At 35.7% G+C, this 15948-nt stretch overlaps 1 protein-coding gene across 1 annotated transcript in view; it reads left to right on the top strand.

The window, feature by feature from the left end:
- Positions 1-15723, top strand: part of b3glcta (beta 3-glucosyltransferase a) — a 77221-nt gene extending 61498 nt beyond the window's left edge. The window contains exons 11-15 of the mRNA XM_044119587.1: positions 1463-1576; positions 10827-10926; positions 11313-11432; positions 13337-13481; positions 15202-15723. Of these exons, the coding sequence (XP_043975522.1) occupies positions 1463-1576; positions 10827-10926; positions 11313-11432; positions 13337-13481; positions 15202-15369 (647 nt within the window). The 3' untranslated portion in view covers positions 15370-15723. The remainder of the gene's footprint in view (positions 1-1462; positions 1577-10826; positions 10927-11312; positions 11433-13336; positions 13482-15201) is intronic.
- Positions 15724-15948: the final 225 nt, after the last annotated feature.

Below are 15948 nucleotides of genomic sequence, written 5' to 3'. Positions count from 1 at the left end.
ATTGAGCTCTGACAGATAAGCTTTGGCAGTTATTACTATTTTCCATATTCTGTATTTCTGACATATCTAGCCCAGTAAAAATAGGGTAACGCTTACAATAAGAATATTATATGAGAGTAAACTTTTTGTTATTAAAAGGCAAAGTAGAGTTCTTCTCTATTGTCTCATTTACTGAGAAATCTTTTTTATTTTTCCTTTGGCAATTGAATGAGCACATTTTGAAAGTGATTTTTGTGTACATATGCCAGCTGGCATTCGTTAAAGGAGTAAATGTGAGATGTTCATTTGGAAAGAAACAATTTTCTCTGCAGTTAGATTTTAAAAAGTCAATATTTCCATTCATTTCACTCAATCTAATGCTTACCTTTAATTGAGAGGACACCAAAGCGCCTTCAGTCATTCACACTCTGAAGGTGGTGAGCTACATTGTTGCCACTGCTGCTCTGAGCCATTTTACAAAAGCAAGACTGCCATGTGCCGGCGTCACTGGGCCCTCTAACCACCACCAGTCGGCAAGATATGCGAAATGTCTTGCCCAAGGAAAACGACAACTGAGACAGATGGAGAAGTGGTTTGAACTGGCAACCCACCGTTTACATGCCACCATCTTCTAACATTTTAAGAATTTAAGAACATTATGTGGGGATAATGAAGCAACACCACAAGACATCAGTTAAAAATTTGGCACAAATGAATAATCACCCAAAGCATACCACCAAATAAACACAACAAAGCCAAAGGTTTGGAGTATCTTTGAAAAAGCGCCGATATCATTTCCTGAGAAAATTTGTAGGCAGGGCTCAAAAGGTTTGACCAAAGTTGATGACCCCACATGTGTTGGAAGAATAATCAAACTGCTTGGCTCAAGTCACATAATCTGAAAGGTTGTTCAAATACAGGTTAATGTATTTGAATATTTATTTGTATAAACTTTAGTTTATTTATTACATAAATAAACTAAAAATTTATTTATGTAATAAATTTTTAGTTTATTACATAAACTAAAAATTCAGTCTTGCATTATTTGGGTATTTAGCAGATATACAAAGATGTTGTAATCCTGGCTAAACTAAAATAGGAAAAGTTTAGCCTTATTTTATGTCGGAGAAGGAGGCTAAAAAGCTTATTTGCCTTATAGCATAAAAACCTGCTTTAGCCATAATGAATAGATTTAAAGTTTTACTAAATAAAGAAAAAATATTAAATCAAACAGTATTGTGTCTCTGCATTGTTTCCAAATTAGATTTTTTCTGATCGGGTTAGGTTTCTCAGTCAATAAGTAAACATTTCACCAACACCAGACAGAAAGATAGGATACTTCTATGTCTGTGCTTTCACTTTATATTAAATAGTAAGTAGATCAGCTGCAAAATAAATTGTGTATACCCCTCAGAGACTAAAGACCTGCTTATTTTATAAACTTTGTAAATATTGTATTGATTTTTCCTGCCCTTTGCTCTAGTTCCAGTAATAAAGAAGACTTGGGAAAAGGATGCCTTATTTTTAGAGTACTACAGTGACCACGCCGAGCCTTCCATACCAACCATTAATTTAGGAGTGCCAAACACTGAGAGAGGTGAGTCCTCCTTTTTCAAGCCTCAACACCCTCAGCCTCTCCACAGTAGATGCAGTTAGTGGCCTTGGCTGACGCTGTCAGCTGCACTGCACACATTGGTAAATGAAAAATGATCCGGCAAACTGAGGCTGAAAGTTACACAGTCTAAGGCCTTGTGAAGGGAATGTAATTCAAACCGAATATTGGAGGAAAATTGGAAGTAAATGAAGTGTCAGCAGGGAATTTCTCCCCAGATTGTTTCTAAAATTGTGTTTATGTTACCTCTGAAAATGAAAAAGTTATAGGCTATTACACTAGCATTTTTTGGTTCAGTGTGAGCTTTTTGTAGATATATTCCTACCTTTTTTTTTTTCAATTTTTTAAAAATATTTCAGAGGAAAACTGCGAGGTGGTGACAAATGCATCTGTGTGTCCCTTTTACTTTTGAATATTGGGAGGGTCTTTCTGGTGGCTGTGAACAATAACACAGGAAGTCAAAAACAAGTTGTTAAATTATTATCTGCTATTTTTCACAGATATTTTTAGACTTCTAATGTGTTTCACTCGGTTCTTCATAACTGCAGTTTTATTTTTGTATTAGTAGAGGACATGTTTAGTTAATTTGTATGCAAATTTGATTGTTTTCACCCAACTCAGCCCTTTCTCTCTTAACAGATGTTGCTGAATCACTTCTCTTATTTGATGATGAAATTGTACAAATTACCCTACAAGATACCTCACATCCTCTAAAAAACATACAATCCTAAGGCTAGCATGGGTATAGGTTAATAAAAACAAAACATTTTTTAACTCTAACAATAAAGATAAACAATCAATCCGTTAATTATTACATAAACTCAAATTAAATTTTTTTTATCTTAGAAGATTTTAGATGAGGAAATAGTAATTCAACTTTCTAAGAACAAAAATAAACCCAGAGGAAAACATTACAGTCTGGCATTTGCTTAGTTGTTAGCAACCTCAAGCTGCACCTGGCAACAAAGCCCAAAGGAGGCTCCCGCTGGGAATGCCCTACAGATAACTGACAGGAAGAAGGACCTTGGGACATAGCAAGTGTCCCTGTGATGCATCTTATACTGATGGATGGTTATGTGGATGGAATGGAGGGCAAAATGGTGAATATCTTCTTTGCCCTCATTTCTAGCTGAATACTTTTATTGATATGCAAATTAGTATTTTAATATGGCAGAGTCAGCCTTTTCTTGTGTAAACCTTCATATAAGATTTGGAGTGCAAGTCACTTCATTTCTGAATGAACTTGTCAGGAAGGTCTATTTTTTCCCGTCTCTGCCATTGAGCCATTTTGACGTGACACCTCACATATTTTAGTCAATAGCCCAAATGTGTTCAAATTTATAAATTATTTTTTACATTCAATCAAAGCAGATCTAGAGAGCATTCTCTAATTTTTTGTAAAACAGGTGATATTTTGATTTCTCACATAAAACCAGCACCAGCTCTCTGCCTCTGTTCTTGCTGGAGGCTGGAGCCAAACTTACTCTACAGTGAGATTGCCGTTGGCACAAGAATTGCTCTATGGACCTGTGATTCATGTTGCAACTTAATGGGATGTGCAATGGCTGTAGACATTTTCAGCCTTCAACAGAGTGGGTAAAGGTTGCACTAAAAAAGTCTAGTCCTTTCATGCCTCTGCTGCTTTCTTCAGGCAGCTTAGCCCCCTAACAAGTACCTGCTTTGCAACCTGTTTTCAGAGACTAAAGGAGGTAGGTTGCCACTGGCCCCTTGTTGGTAAATGTGAACTTACAGTACTGAGATTTGGTGATATGAAGGTGCAGCAATTCTTGTCACATTAATCTCTTAATAGCTCAAATTTTTTTTAAACCCCTTAACTTAAGATGTTAGTGATGATATACGTATTTTTAATCACATTTTCTGTATCTTCTTCCTTATGATAGATCCTTGGATTCATTTAAAAGTAAAACATGTCTCTTTTTTTCCTGTTTGCACATTTGTAATTGAAAGTGCCTTCTTTTAACTGCACTTTAAAAAAAATAAAAATCAGCTTGAATTTTCTGTATGTTTGTACGTTACATTACCTTTAATACCAAAACCTTTTATTCATTCCACCTCTAAGTTTTCTTCTCAAGAAAAATCCACACATCCTTCCTGCCAGTAACTGGTGTCAGTATTTTTGGAAGTCAGTGTTGGGCCACGTCTCTGTAAAAGATCAAGCAGTAGAAAGTGTGTCCTCTATAATCTGTCTTCTAAGGCATGCCAGGTTTTTTTTTTTTTTGGAAAGCAACAACTTGGTGCTGGCAGCAATCCACATCCCATCATCGACTGGTTTGGTAAAATGCCAGACAATAGAGATCCTGTCAGAGCCTTGTATTAAAACTTAAAATCAATTCTACATCTTAGAGAATAAACAATCCATTGGAATTACAGAGTGATTTTAGATTGGAGTCCAAACAACACAAATATGTGTATAAGAAACAGTTTAGTCTATAAATCTGGGTGACTAATTGGCAGAAACTCTGTAAAGTACTCCCTAGAATCACCTGAAAATTATAAAACACTATAATTTTCTTTACTTTTATTTGATTCATTCCTATTTTGAGTAAGAATGTTTGACTTCTCTTCCAAACAACACACCATGCTGTAAACCCTAACTCCTACTGCAAAAGTTGAGACAAAAATCTCAGCTGCTGTGGTTAACGTAATGTAGTCTATAAATGAATCAACAATAAATAAATCAAAACAAGACTAATTCTTATTAATATCCTACTTAATGAAGACCGAATGATACCTCAGGAAGTAAATACTAAGGCAACCTTAATTAAACTCATTACAAATCTGAGCATTACCAGAAGCTTATTGGATTCATAAGTCATGAGGAAGGACATTTTATCACTTATTTCTGAATTATAAGAACAAAGAAAGGAAAAGTGAGTAAAACAAAAGTCCTAGAACCACCCTGCTAAGTCAGTTATAGACAGCAACAGCAGAAAGAATCCAGACTCTATGAGGTCCAATTTGTCACTCCAGATTCTCTCACATTTTCTTTTCTAATTTCTAATTCTTACATCTAGTTTTGCGGTTCTGCCACTTATTACTCAGCTCAGTTACTATTGGGTCTTGGCAGAAGCTGCTTTTCCATCATTCTAAGGTCACTACATGGAGAGAAGGCAGTCCTGTTCGGTTCATTCTGGCACATTTGATATCTGGATGGTTCCAACTTTTGGATCATGATGAAAAATGGTGCTAATTTGATGGGAAACACAATTTATAATCCTTAACCTGATCAAGATGAGCATGCCTGTTTGTAGAAGCTATAATTTTACAAAAGAAAAAAACGTGGAGAGTTTTCATTGTAGCTAAGATGAACATTACATATAGACATTGTAATTGATTATTAATCCCTGAAAAAGTATTTGGTCACTGATTTTTCAAGCTTAATTTCAGCTAAAATAGGTCAACACTAACACTCACTCAGATGAAGTGGTATACTGAAAGTAACTGGAAAGTACTTTGCGAAAGGATTTTTTAAAACTTTTTTGTGGTACCAGTAGCATTTAAACACAGTAATTAGACAGGAAATGGGCAAAGAGAGAAGGAATGAAGACATGCAGCAAAGGTCAGAAGGTAATCAAACCCCAGACAGCTGTTTCAAGGAGTAATAGTCTCTGAATATGGGGCACCCGCTCTACCAGTAACGCCACACATGCTTAACTGTGGCGAGAAATATTGTGCAAGTTTTATATGATCAAATTTCACACTACGAGTTTGTGTTACATCCTTACTTGCTCCTTTAAAACAGGGACACGACAGCAAATAAGAACATAAACATAAAAATTCATTGCAGTTAGTCAGTATGTGAAATATAGTCATTGTCCTCAGCAACAGTAAGAAAAATACTGAATGAAAAAATGCTTTAATTTTCTAAGATTAAGAAAATAGGATATTTTATATCCTGGAGTTAGATTTTTTTTTTCCTCACATTGGCCGTCAAAGTCAGTTTTCCTTTAATGCCTCAAAACCTTTCTCAGCTGTCACTTGCATTGGGGTGTAAAATGATAAAACCTTTCATCTAACACGTGAAAGATAACCTGCAAGTTAATTTTCTCTTTTAGACTAAGAGAGTTCATTGTTGCAGTTAGCATCCATCTATACAAGAATTAGGTTCTATAGATGGATGCTCACCTAATCAGTGAGCATTAATGCTCACTAATGCTTTTCAAAAAAAAAAGTTATTAATTTTGAGATGACATTACAAGTGCTCAGTTTGAAGCCTCATATGACAGGGCTGAAAAGGGAGGTGACAGCGTGGTCCCCTGGGCCAGCAGAGTGCCTCTCTGCAGCATATAATGCATTTCTAATAGGCTGCTGTTTATAGCCAGACCACATCTGAGTGAAAGCAGCCTGCTCTCTGTTCTTTTGACTTTTTTTTCCCAAAATGACCCAACTCTTGGATCTTTATCAAAATAAAACCATCCTTAATTTGTTTTCCACTATCTGTTTATGCAATGGGAATACCATTCCGATGCGACTTGACAGGAAATCTTTGAAAATAAAGAGTAAAAAAGAAAGAGAGAGAGATGGGCTTTAAGGCTTTCAAGCATTAATTGGACTGAAAATGTCATGTGGGCCTGTTCAGACAACCCACATTAACAGCTAATTGAATCAATTTCTGCAACTAATGATTTATATTTTGCACTAATGTCTTGGTATTTTCTAAATTAATCACATTTTCATAATACCTTTTTTCTAGATTCTTCTTTGACAATAGCATTATCGTCTTAGTACAGATTACAAATGAAGCATCACTCGCGTATCTTACACAAAGCTGCATTTTTTTTTATCCTTGTATCTGAATGTGTGATGAGACTGATTAAATGACCTGGCCAATCGATAGATAAAAAATAAAATAGAAACAATACAAAGTGTATTAAAATGATGAATTTATTATGCTGACATGTCTCGCATCATCTAGCTAAATAGGCTTGAGAAGTTGTCACTGCAACACTCTCATTCTCTCAACACAATTTACAACAACGTTCTGTCACTTTAGGTTCAATTAGGAATCATTTACTTTGTTGTGCAAAAATATTCATATGCCAGGACATTATCATTTTAAAACAACTAACCTCAGTGTGTTGAATGCTACGTTACAGATCAACACAAACTGATGCATAATTCTGTGACAGTAGGACAAGTACGTATGTTTTCAAAATAGTTTGTCTAAAGGTGTCGTGTTTATTTGTATGTAGTCCCCCTTAGCCTGTAAGATCCCCATTAACTCTGAAAAGAAAATAATCCCCACGTTACGTTGAAGGGTTACAGCAGCTGGGATTATATACTGGTTGTGTCTCAAACTGTAAGAAAGTTCAAGGGGAATAAATACCCTGGCAGGTCTCTGTTTTTTGATAACTTGTTACACTATGGGATTGTGTCATATAACAAAAAGGCAACTTAAACATATGCTCCTGCATCCTAAAAAAAGTTGACAATTAAAATGGTATTTCTAAATAATATTTTTTTAGCTAAATCTTGAGCTTGCACAAACACACTGGAGATGTGCATAAATAACCAACGCAAAACACCAGAAAACAAAGTCATTTCGTTTCTCATAAACAGAATGAGAGAAAGTGCATTACCAAATCTTGTTTGACATCTTATTCAACAAAAAGCTCTAGCTCTGCTTTTTTCATCCAAAGATTTATGTCAGTATTTATTCAATGCGATTCCTGGCAAAGTCTCTCTCAAGGATCATCCTGAAGATAGTGTCTCCTTCACAGTATTGACTTGAAATCTATGCCAGACTTTTGCTTTCAGGAGGCATCTATCTAGTGTTGGCAGGAATCGGGGTTTGGTAAACAGCCAGTTTACAAAGCTTCTGTCAGTAAACACTGTCAGTTAAATGTAGCTTATAACAGATTTCATATATTGGAGTACATGTGCATGAGATGGATTTTGAACTCTGATTTTAATTTGCACCCGAATGCTGGAGACGGGCACAAGGCTCCTCGTGGCTGCAGAAAATGAATTGATGGATTGCAATTTGAACCTAAAAAAATTTTAATACGATCAGTCTGCGTAAAAAACATGTTTGTGCTTTTTATAAGAAGATGAGTAATAAGCAATTAGCAATTTATCATAATTTCTCATTGTTTGCCACCAGCCAGTGGAAATGACAAACATTTGGTACAAGATGCTCTGGTGAGATGACTTCAAAACGAAGTGTTTGAATTTGCATATCTGTAGTAAAAAGCTAAGTTAATAAGAAGTCACATTATAACAAACTGAGGTCCTGGAAGAAAACTTGCTAAAAGTTGCAGAAGGCTTTAGATTGTGGTGAAAGTTTACTTCCAGCAAGACAATAACTCCAAACACACAGTCAGTAATATAATGGAGCCAATGAAATTAAAGAATATTGATGTTTCTTAGATACAGTCAGAAACTAAGCTTAAAACAATACTTGAAAATAGATTTTTTTTTTTTTATCCAGTGCAGCAGAGCCTGAGCAAAAAGGAACAAAATCAACAGTTGCGTTTTTTAAAATTTTAAAACAATGATATTCCTACAATTTGTGACTTTTACATCATAAAAATTTGAAAAGATTCTAGCTGTAGGAATACTTCAGTAAGGCACTGAATGTTTCCAGTAGAAAAGTCATTGCAGTGACCTGAGAGGGACATTGATGAGGTCTGAGTCATCTGTAAAGTGGCTGATTTGGTCGTGGGATTGGCCATATATTTTTCAGTAATCAAACTAATTATCTGACCACAGGAGAGCACTTATAGATCGTGTGTAGCACATTGTGCTTTGAGCCTGAGGTGGTCAGTTTGGGATCAAATGCAAAGCTGGAAGTTTATTTTGCTAAAGCTATGTATTTCCACATATCATGGAGATGGAAAACAAATATGCAACAATGTGACATGACTATTAATAATTATTTAACATTAGTATGTCATGTGTTTTCTTAAAATATTTAAAATTACAGCTTACAAAAGAAAACAGTTGGAAAACAGAGTAAATTGTGCTAAAGAGAAAATTAAAGGATTATGTAAAATGAACTTTTTTGAGCTTTACAGAATGTTATGTTGCTTTAATTCTTTCTTGCATATTTGAGAAATCTTTTAATCTCCCGTGGCAACTATTCGGGGGGTGCCTGAACATTTGCTCCCTCAAAGTGCCCCCTGTTTCCACAAAGCTTCTTCTTGAAGCTGCAATCTCCAGCAGAGCTTCCACCTCACAGAGCAGCACTCCCCAACGCCTTCTCCACTCAGCTCGTCCAGACTAGCGACAGCACCAGCTGGCAGTGGAGCTGGGCTTTTCTCACAAACTACTTCTCTGCCCAACACTCCTAAGAACGTTTGTAAATGGCCTAATGGAGGAACATTGTTGTGGTGATGTGCTGAAAGCAGAGTTTCAGAAAGAGTAGGAGCTTCTTAAAGCGACAGAGGCCAATTTCAAGGTGCCAAGTTGCGGCGTCAGATATATACACAATTTTTATAACAACTAATGTAACATAATTATGCTATAAAATGTTTCCATGTGCCTGAAAAAGGCATAATACTGCCCCTTTAAGGAAACTGCCTCCATTTTGCTTTAATGACCTAAGTAAAGACCATCTGTCTAATCATCCTGCTGTCACAAAGTGGTACTAAGTTAGGTGAAAAACCAACAACTTCCCACAAAATGTGTATTTTGACATCTAGAATGTGCATGAAAAGAAAGGATAAGACAAGATCCTGAAATTGGCAGAACAAGAAAATGCACATTCTTCTCTCCTTTTATTGACATAAAAAATAAATAACATATCGAAACAGCCTAAGAGAAGCTTTAAATGTACCAGATTTTTTCATGTTTTGTGTGTGTGTTTTGTGATTATGGAAAGTGCTAAAGAAGTTATTTATTTCATCTCTCTGGTGTCTGCAGCATTACTCACCACTTTGAAATAGGATTACCAGTGTTGTCAGAAGATCTGCCCTAAAAAGTGGGATTTTGGATTATATCTCTGTCAGTGTCCTTTCTCATTTTATATTCAGCAAAAAAAAAGAAGACTAAAAAATACCTAAGGTACCCTATAAATAATACAGCAAGGTCTCAGGATTCGTAGTAATGCATGCCACCAGGGATTTCTGTGCCTCTGTTGCTGTGTAGACATCTGAAATCTGGCGAGTGCATTTCTCTTGGCTCTTGGTTTTGTTTTGTTCACAACCATACTATGGGTTTTTGTTTTTAGGAGATGGCATAGTATTTTGTTCCTTCTACCTGTCATGTCAAACATGTCAGGCTGAACACTTCATCTTTGCGACCGATCCTGCCAAACTCTCATTATTTTCTCTAACATATCAGTAAGTTGACATTTCTACTGCTGGCAAAGTTTAGCTGGAAGTTTTTAAAATAAAAACTCTAACTCTAGGAAATCATATTGGCTGAAGTGCAAAGTAGATCTTTCAAATGTGAATATTTTGAAGCAAAGACAGAGTAAGCCTCAGTTCAGATGTTTGATCTCAGGGAGTAGCTGATGTGTGCACCCAGAGCCAAATATACAGTACCGTACGGTGTCCTTGAGAAGGCAAAAGTGATGCATGTTTATGCTTACCATGCACAGGGCTGTCACGCAAAATCTGCAAACACAAAGTAATGCATATTCTGAAGCGTTTTTTCACATCTATTTATTAAATATCTAAAGGTTTCGGTCATAGAATCTGGTAAAAGTTCCTGCTGAATTTTTATTTTTTCTTCATACAGTACCTTGCAAAAACAACTTTTTCCATGTTTTGGAAAAGTTCTATAAATACACAGGTGGACTCTATTTAATAGTTAGGGGACCTGCATTTCAAAGGATCGTTTAAATGTATTTATTTATCAGACTGTATAGAAATGCATGCAAGACTTCTCATGTTTATTTGAAAACCTCTTAAAACATTATGCATCTTTCTTCCTCTTTACAGTTATTCATTACTTTGTGTTGATATTTTGACATCTAAATTAAATACAATGAGGTTTATGACTGTAATATATCAATACATTAAAAAAATGTCTTCAGGTCTTAAGTCTGCTGCTCACTTATGTAGCTTTCTGCTTTTTAAGCTCTTCAGTGTCAACATGATTAATTGACATTAATTATGTTCCTCAGTTCTGTGAATTTTGTAAATCAGTTAAACAAATGCAGTTGTGCCTCGCTCTCCTAACAGGGTTATTTATCTTTGCAAACCACAGCTCTGCACATTGCCAATATGTGACTCGGTCATACTGGTTGATGGTATGTCTCCATTCATAGGTCATTGTGGGAAAACATTTGCAATCCTTCAGCGATTCCTGAGCAGCGCTGTGCCCGACACCAAGTGGCTTGTTATTGTGGATGATGACACGCTCATCAGGTAAGATTTCTTTAATAAGAATATTCAGCACAGCCGTTTTGTACTTTTGCACGTGAGGCATATCTTCAGTGTATCCCCCAAGATTTGCTGACATTTACTCATGAATAATTTTTTTTTTTTTTTAAGATTTAGTCCTACATTTAAAAAAATTGCAGAGTGAAAGAGAAAAACTCCTGAACACCAGAAGTCACTTAACATCCTGTCAAAGATTTAAAAATCACACCTTCAACTGGATTCACCTGCAGTTAGGTTTCCTTTCAAGCAGAAGGCTCTGGAGGGAGAAAGATTGTCTCAGCTTCTAAATGCAGCGTTTTATAGTTATTTAGGCACACGTGTGTAAGTGTGATGAGAGTGTGTGTCATGCCTTTGACTTGTGCTTTTCATAGCCTCCCCCGACTACGAATCCTGCTGAGCTGCTACGACCCCTCCGCGCCGGTGTGCCTCGGAGAGCGATACGGCTACGGACTGAGCCAAGGTGGCTACAGTTACATCACAGGAGGTGGAGGGTAAGTTTGACTGCTCAGGTGCTTTGGGAATAACGAGCAGCAGATGAATTATAAAGTATCCGATAAAAACCCAGCTATCTTTAATTTACAGATTAACTTTTGCGGTTTGATTTGAGTGTGATCTTAGGAAAACCTTTTTTACAGGGCTGCTGTCTACATAGATGAAATATTTTGAAGTAAGTCACCACAAAAGAAAGTCAATAAACAGTTTTCATCAGCTGATATAACAGGACAGTTATTCAATGGTTTCCATGGTTCTCTCAGAAGGACTAATTGCTAATCAATGGAGGAAAACTCAGCTTATCAAGAAGTGGATTTGATCAAATTCAGATTTTAATGCCCTAGTTTTACTATTTAAAATCTTTAATGCAGCATTCATTTGTTTGAAAAAGCTTGTACACAAGATGAATTTTGAACTTGAGAGAGGTGCAGGAAAAATCTATTTAAGGACCTCGCTGCTGCTGTGACACTTCCTTATTCTGGTGTCACCCGCAAAAAAAAAAAAAAAAAAAAAAAAAAAGATCACAGGTGATGATTGACTCCGGTAGCTTACAGGTTTTCTCTTCCTTTTTCATTTGGAGCTTTTGCTCATTTTTAGCAAGTAACCGCTCAGTTTGCAACTCTGCTCAAAATTCAATGAGAATTTTTTTTTTCTTTAGTGCCAAGAAATGCAAAGAAATATGATTTTTCATACTTTACTGTCTGAGAATTTCTATTAAGAAATTCCTAATTTATTTCTTGAATCTTTTTCTGGGCAAATATGACGTGACAGAGAGGTGCTTTTTCTTTTAACAGCAGACCACCAGCCTTGACTAGGAACCCTGTATTTTTCTTGGCACTACAAAATTGAAGAGGAGGTTTAGATGGGTTAAAAAAAGAAAAAGAAAACTCCAAAGCTCACTGTTGGAGAACTGCAGAAAACAGTGGTTTGTCAGGGTCACCGAGTCTCCATAACCATTAGACACTACCGGTAACTCTTGTTTGGGAGTGTATTATTAGCCAGCCTGTGTTATCCTTGGGCAATTTTCAGAAACTGCACCAAAATTGCACTGTTCCCACTAAAACAATAAATTAAAGCACATCACCTCAGCTCTGGCTTCTTGTAGCTCAGAGAATAGACTTTAATTTAAGTTTCCTGATTTGTAAATCTCTGAATATACCACCAATATACACTGAAGATGTTTAATTACATTTATTTCTTACTTTTTTAAAATATGAAATACTTAGAACTAGACTGAACAGTTCTGCAATGAACATTGATGTAATCAAAAGAAAATCTGTAGACCTCTGAAATCTTTTCCATTTACAAAAATCTAAAAAGTTAATTGACTGCATAGAATGAATCAGTCTAGAATAGAAATTTGTTTCGGTTTCTGATGCTTCTGGTTAAATTACAGAGTAAGAAGGTTGTGTTCTTTTTCTTTTTTTTTGAAAAATGGGTTTTATCAGAGGAGCGGCGGTGTGTTTGGCTGAGTATGGGGTATCAGTAAATGTAAAATGGGTCATCTTTGGGTCTTTAAACAGGATAATGAGCCAACATAAATGACCAATTCAATGCAGAATCTTTCCGTGAACACTGTCACAACAATCCTTCCTCTTGTCTCTTTATAAATAATTGCAAATGGATGCACGTAAAGTTCCTTTATTTCCTCTACAGTTTGTATATATTTGCTGTCTGTATGCAGTGAGCACTTCCTTGTCCACACGACCTTGGCTAATAAATGATTCTGATTCTTCAGGATAAATCATTTCAAATCTTTTTACACATCTTTAGCAGTGCTGCCAGTGAATTTGTCAACGGCTATTTAGTGCGTGTAATCTGTCTGTACACTGTTGATTTACTTTGCTGCCACAGTGGCAGGTGTATGTTTGCCTTATTTTGAATGTCTGCTGTGTTGCTGCAGCATGGTGTTCAGCAGGGAGGCTGTGGTCCGACTTCTTAACAGCGGCTGCAAGTGCTACAGTAACGATGCGCCTGATGACATGGTGCTGGGAATGTGTCTCAATGCTCTCGGGCTTCCCATCACGCACAGTCCTCTATTTCACCAGGTTGTATTCAGATTTCTCATTTCAATGTATCTCCTTTATTTTTTGTAGCTACAATGTTTTATGAAATGTTATCTCGATAGAATGCTCTAAAATTGTTATATTTTGCCTTGACTTGTGCTTCTTGTATAGGAGGTTAATTTATTGCAGCAACTCAATTCACTTAGTGAAATTAATTAATTAATTACACGTGGACTGACACACTCCAAAGTTTTGAGTAATTTATTTATACCTGATTATCATGTTGCAGTAAGGACATGAGGAAAAGGATATTAGACTTGTATTTGGAATATTTTATGCACAAGGAGAGTTAAGGGGGGGAAATGAAAGAACATGTACCAGTCAATCAGTCATGCAATGAGATACGGAAAATCTGAGTTCACTGCAGATAGTCGGCTCTATGTGTGAGCATGATTATCTCATTATTTCAGTGGAGTGAAAATCAGTGGCAGCAAAAAAGTGGTGAGTTTGCACGATGCATTTTAGTTAGAATGAGCACAATAACTGTGCTGCAGACCTCAAAGAGTCAAAAAGAGTCAAATTGCAAGTGAGAATTTCCCCTGACCTGACTCTCCTCTGCAGTGTTATGTTGCTTGTTAGGATGAGCTAAGTTTAGTTTGAACCTTAGCTGAAGTGGTTCTAAAAGGTAATTGGTACAAAGAATATTCAGTCAGAAAGCAGGATAATTGAATCATATCTTTTGATGGATAAAAGCAAAATTACAAAAGCAAAAGTCCTATGTGTTATGGTGAGCAAACACCATTAACATTTTGTTGAGCTGTGTATTTGTCTCAGCCATGAATGTGTTAAGAACAATTACTAAAAAATTGCCTAACAATAATACAAGTGTTAATGTAGACCCCACTTGCTTTTCAGAACCTTACAGCTGCTGTTTTGTACAATAATAATAATAATATATTTTATTCATCATGCCCTTTATATCTTGAGATTTCAAAGGCTACAAAGGTCTAAAAACAAAACAAGCAATTACAATGGATGACAATAAGTAAATGGTTGAATAAATGGATAAAAGAAGGATGAAGGATAGTCACTTTTATGACTCAATATTATGAATACCATAATATTAAAACATGTGGCGCCGAAGCATTTCTCAGAAAGTTTTTAAATGTCGTCACATTACATCACAAACATCTTTTAATTTATTTGGGATTTTCATGTGACAAACCAGCAAAGAACAAGCAAAACTATAAAGTGCAGAGAGTTATTTTTAATTTTTATTTTTTTAGAAAATAAGACTCAGAAAACATCAGCAATAAGACGATCTTCATCCTATCTAACATAGTGTGGGATATTTTGCATGGGCATAAATTTTAATCTCTATGCAAGACTGAGAAATGTTCTAAAAGACTCACAGCAATAGGTATGTATGCCATACCATGGATATTTTTCCCCACTTTAATTATATACTGCATTGTGTCAGTCCATTATGTAAAATTCTAATAAGTTACATTAAGATTTGTGGTTTTAATGTAACAAAATGTTCAAAAATAATTTAAGTGTCATTACGGTTTTTCCAAGGCACCCAAGGGCAAGGAGGGATTTATATATCAATCATTTAAGTATTTATACTTGTGCTGTTCTGCTTTAACGTTTTATTATTGGAGGTCATAATTACACCAATAATTCCCTTGAGTTTTTTCTCATTCAGTGTTGCTGAAGCTACTTTGAAATATAAATAACTGGATATGTTATTTGCTTTCAGGCGCGCCCAGAGGACTACTCCAAGGACCTCTTAGCTCACCAGGTGCCTATATCCTTCCATAAACACTGGAACATAGACCCCGTTGCTGTTTTCAATAAGTGGCTCAGGGATGACTGGAGAACAAATACCTCAGATGAACATAATGAGAAGAGTAAAACAGAGTTATGATAAAAACCCTTCTAACCTGTTAAAACATGTATGTATAGAATGTGTTTGTATTATTAAAGGGTACCAGTTCACAGATGTAAATGTTTTTCTATTGTTACTGTGAATTATTATTATTACTATTATTATTATTATTAAGAAAAAACGTGAGTGTGTGTGTGCGTGTGTGTGTGTGTGCGGCATCAGGACTTTGATTGCATGTTGAGGTTATATTTCATTTATCAATGTCTGTATAGAAACACATCTCACTGCTCATACGTTTTAGTTCACAAGATTCTGTATCTTAAAAAATCTTCAAAATAATCAATGATGCTGTACAATGCCTTCTATTTTGACATAAAAGTATTCATATTTTAACATGTTTTGGATCTCAATTTCACTAGAGGAAATCAAATTTATCAGACTTTTATGTATCACTGCCTTAATAATTAAGTTGTTTAAAGTTATTGAGTTACTGTATGACTTTAAGCCATCATAGGATTTTGTCCACACCAGATTTAAACATGTTTCTACAATGCTCTTGACTGTTCCAACATGACTGAATTGCAGCAAATGTAGAAAACCCTCTTTCAGAGTGAAGTC

Source organism: Gambusia affinis, linkage group LG06 (assembly GCF_019740435.1).
Source record: "Gambusia affinis linkage group LG06, SWU_Gaff_1.0, whole genome shotgun sequence".
Classification (NCBI taxonomy): domain Eukaryota; kingdom Metazoa; phylum Chordata; class Actinopteri; order Cyprinodontiformes; family Poeciliidae; genus Gambusia; species Gambusia affinis.
Note: the sequence above shows the minus strand (reverse complement) of the source record. Positions and strands in the feature narration are given on the sequence as shown.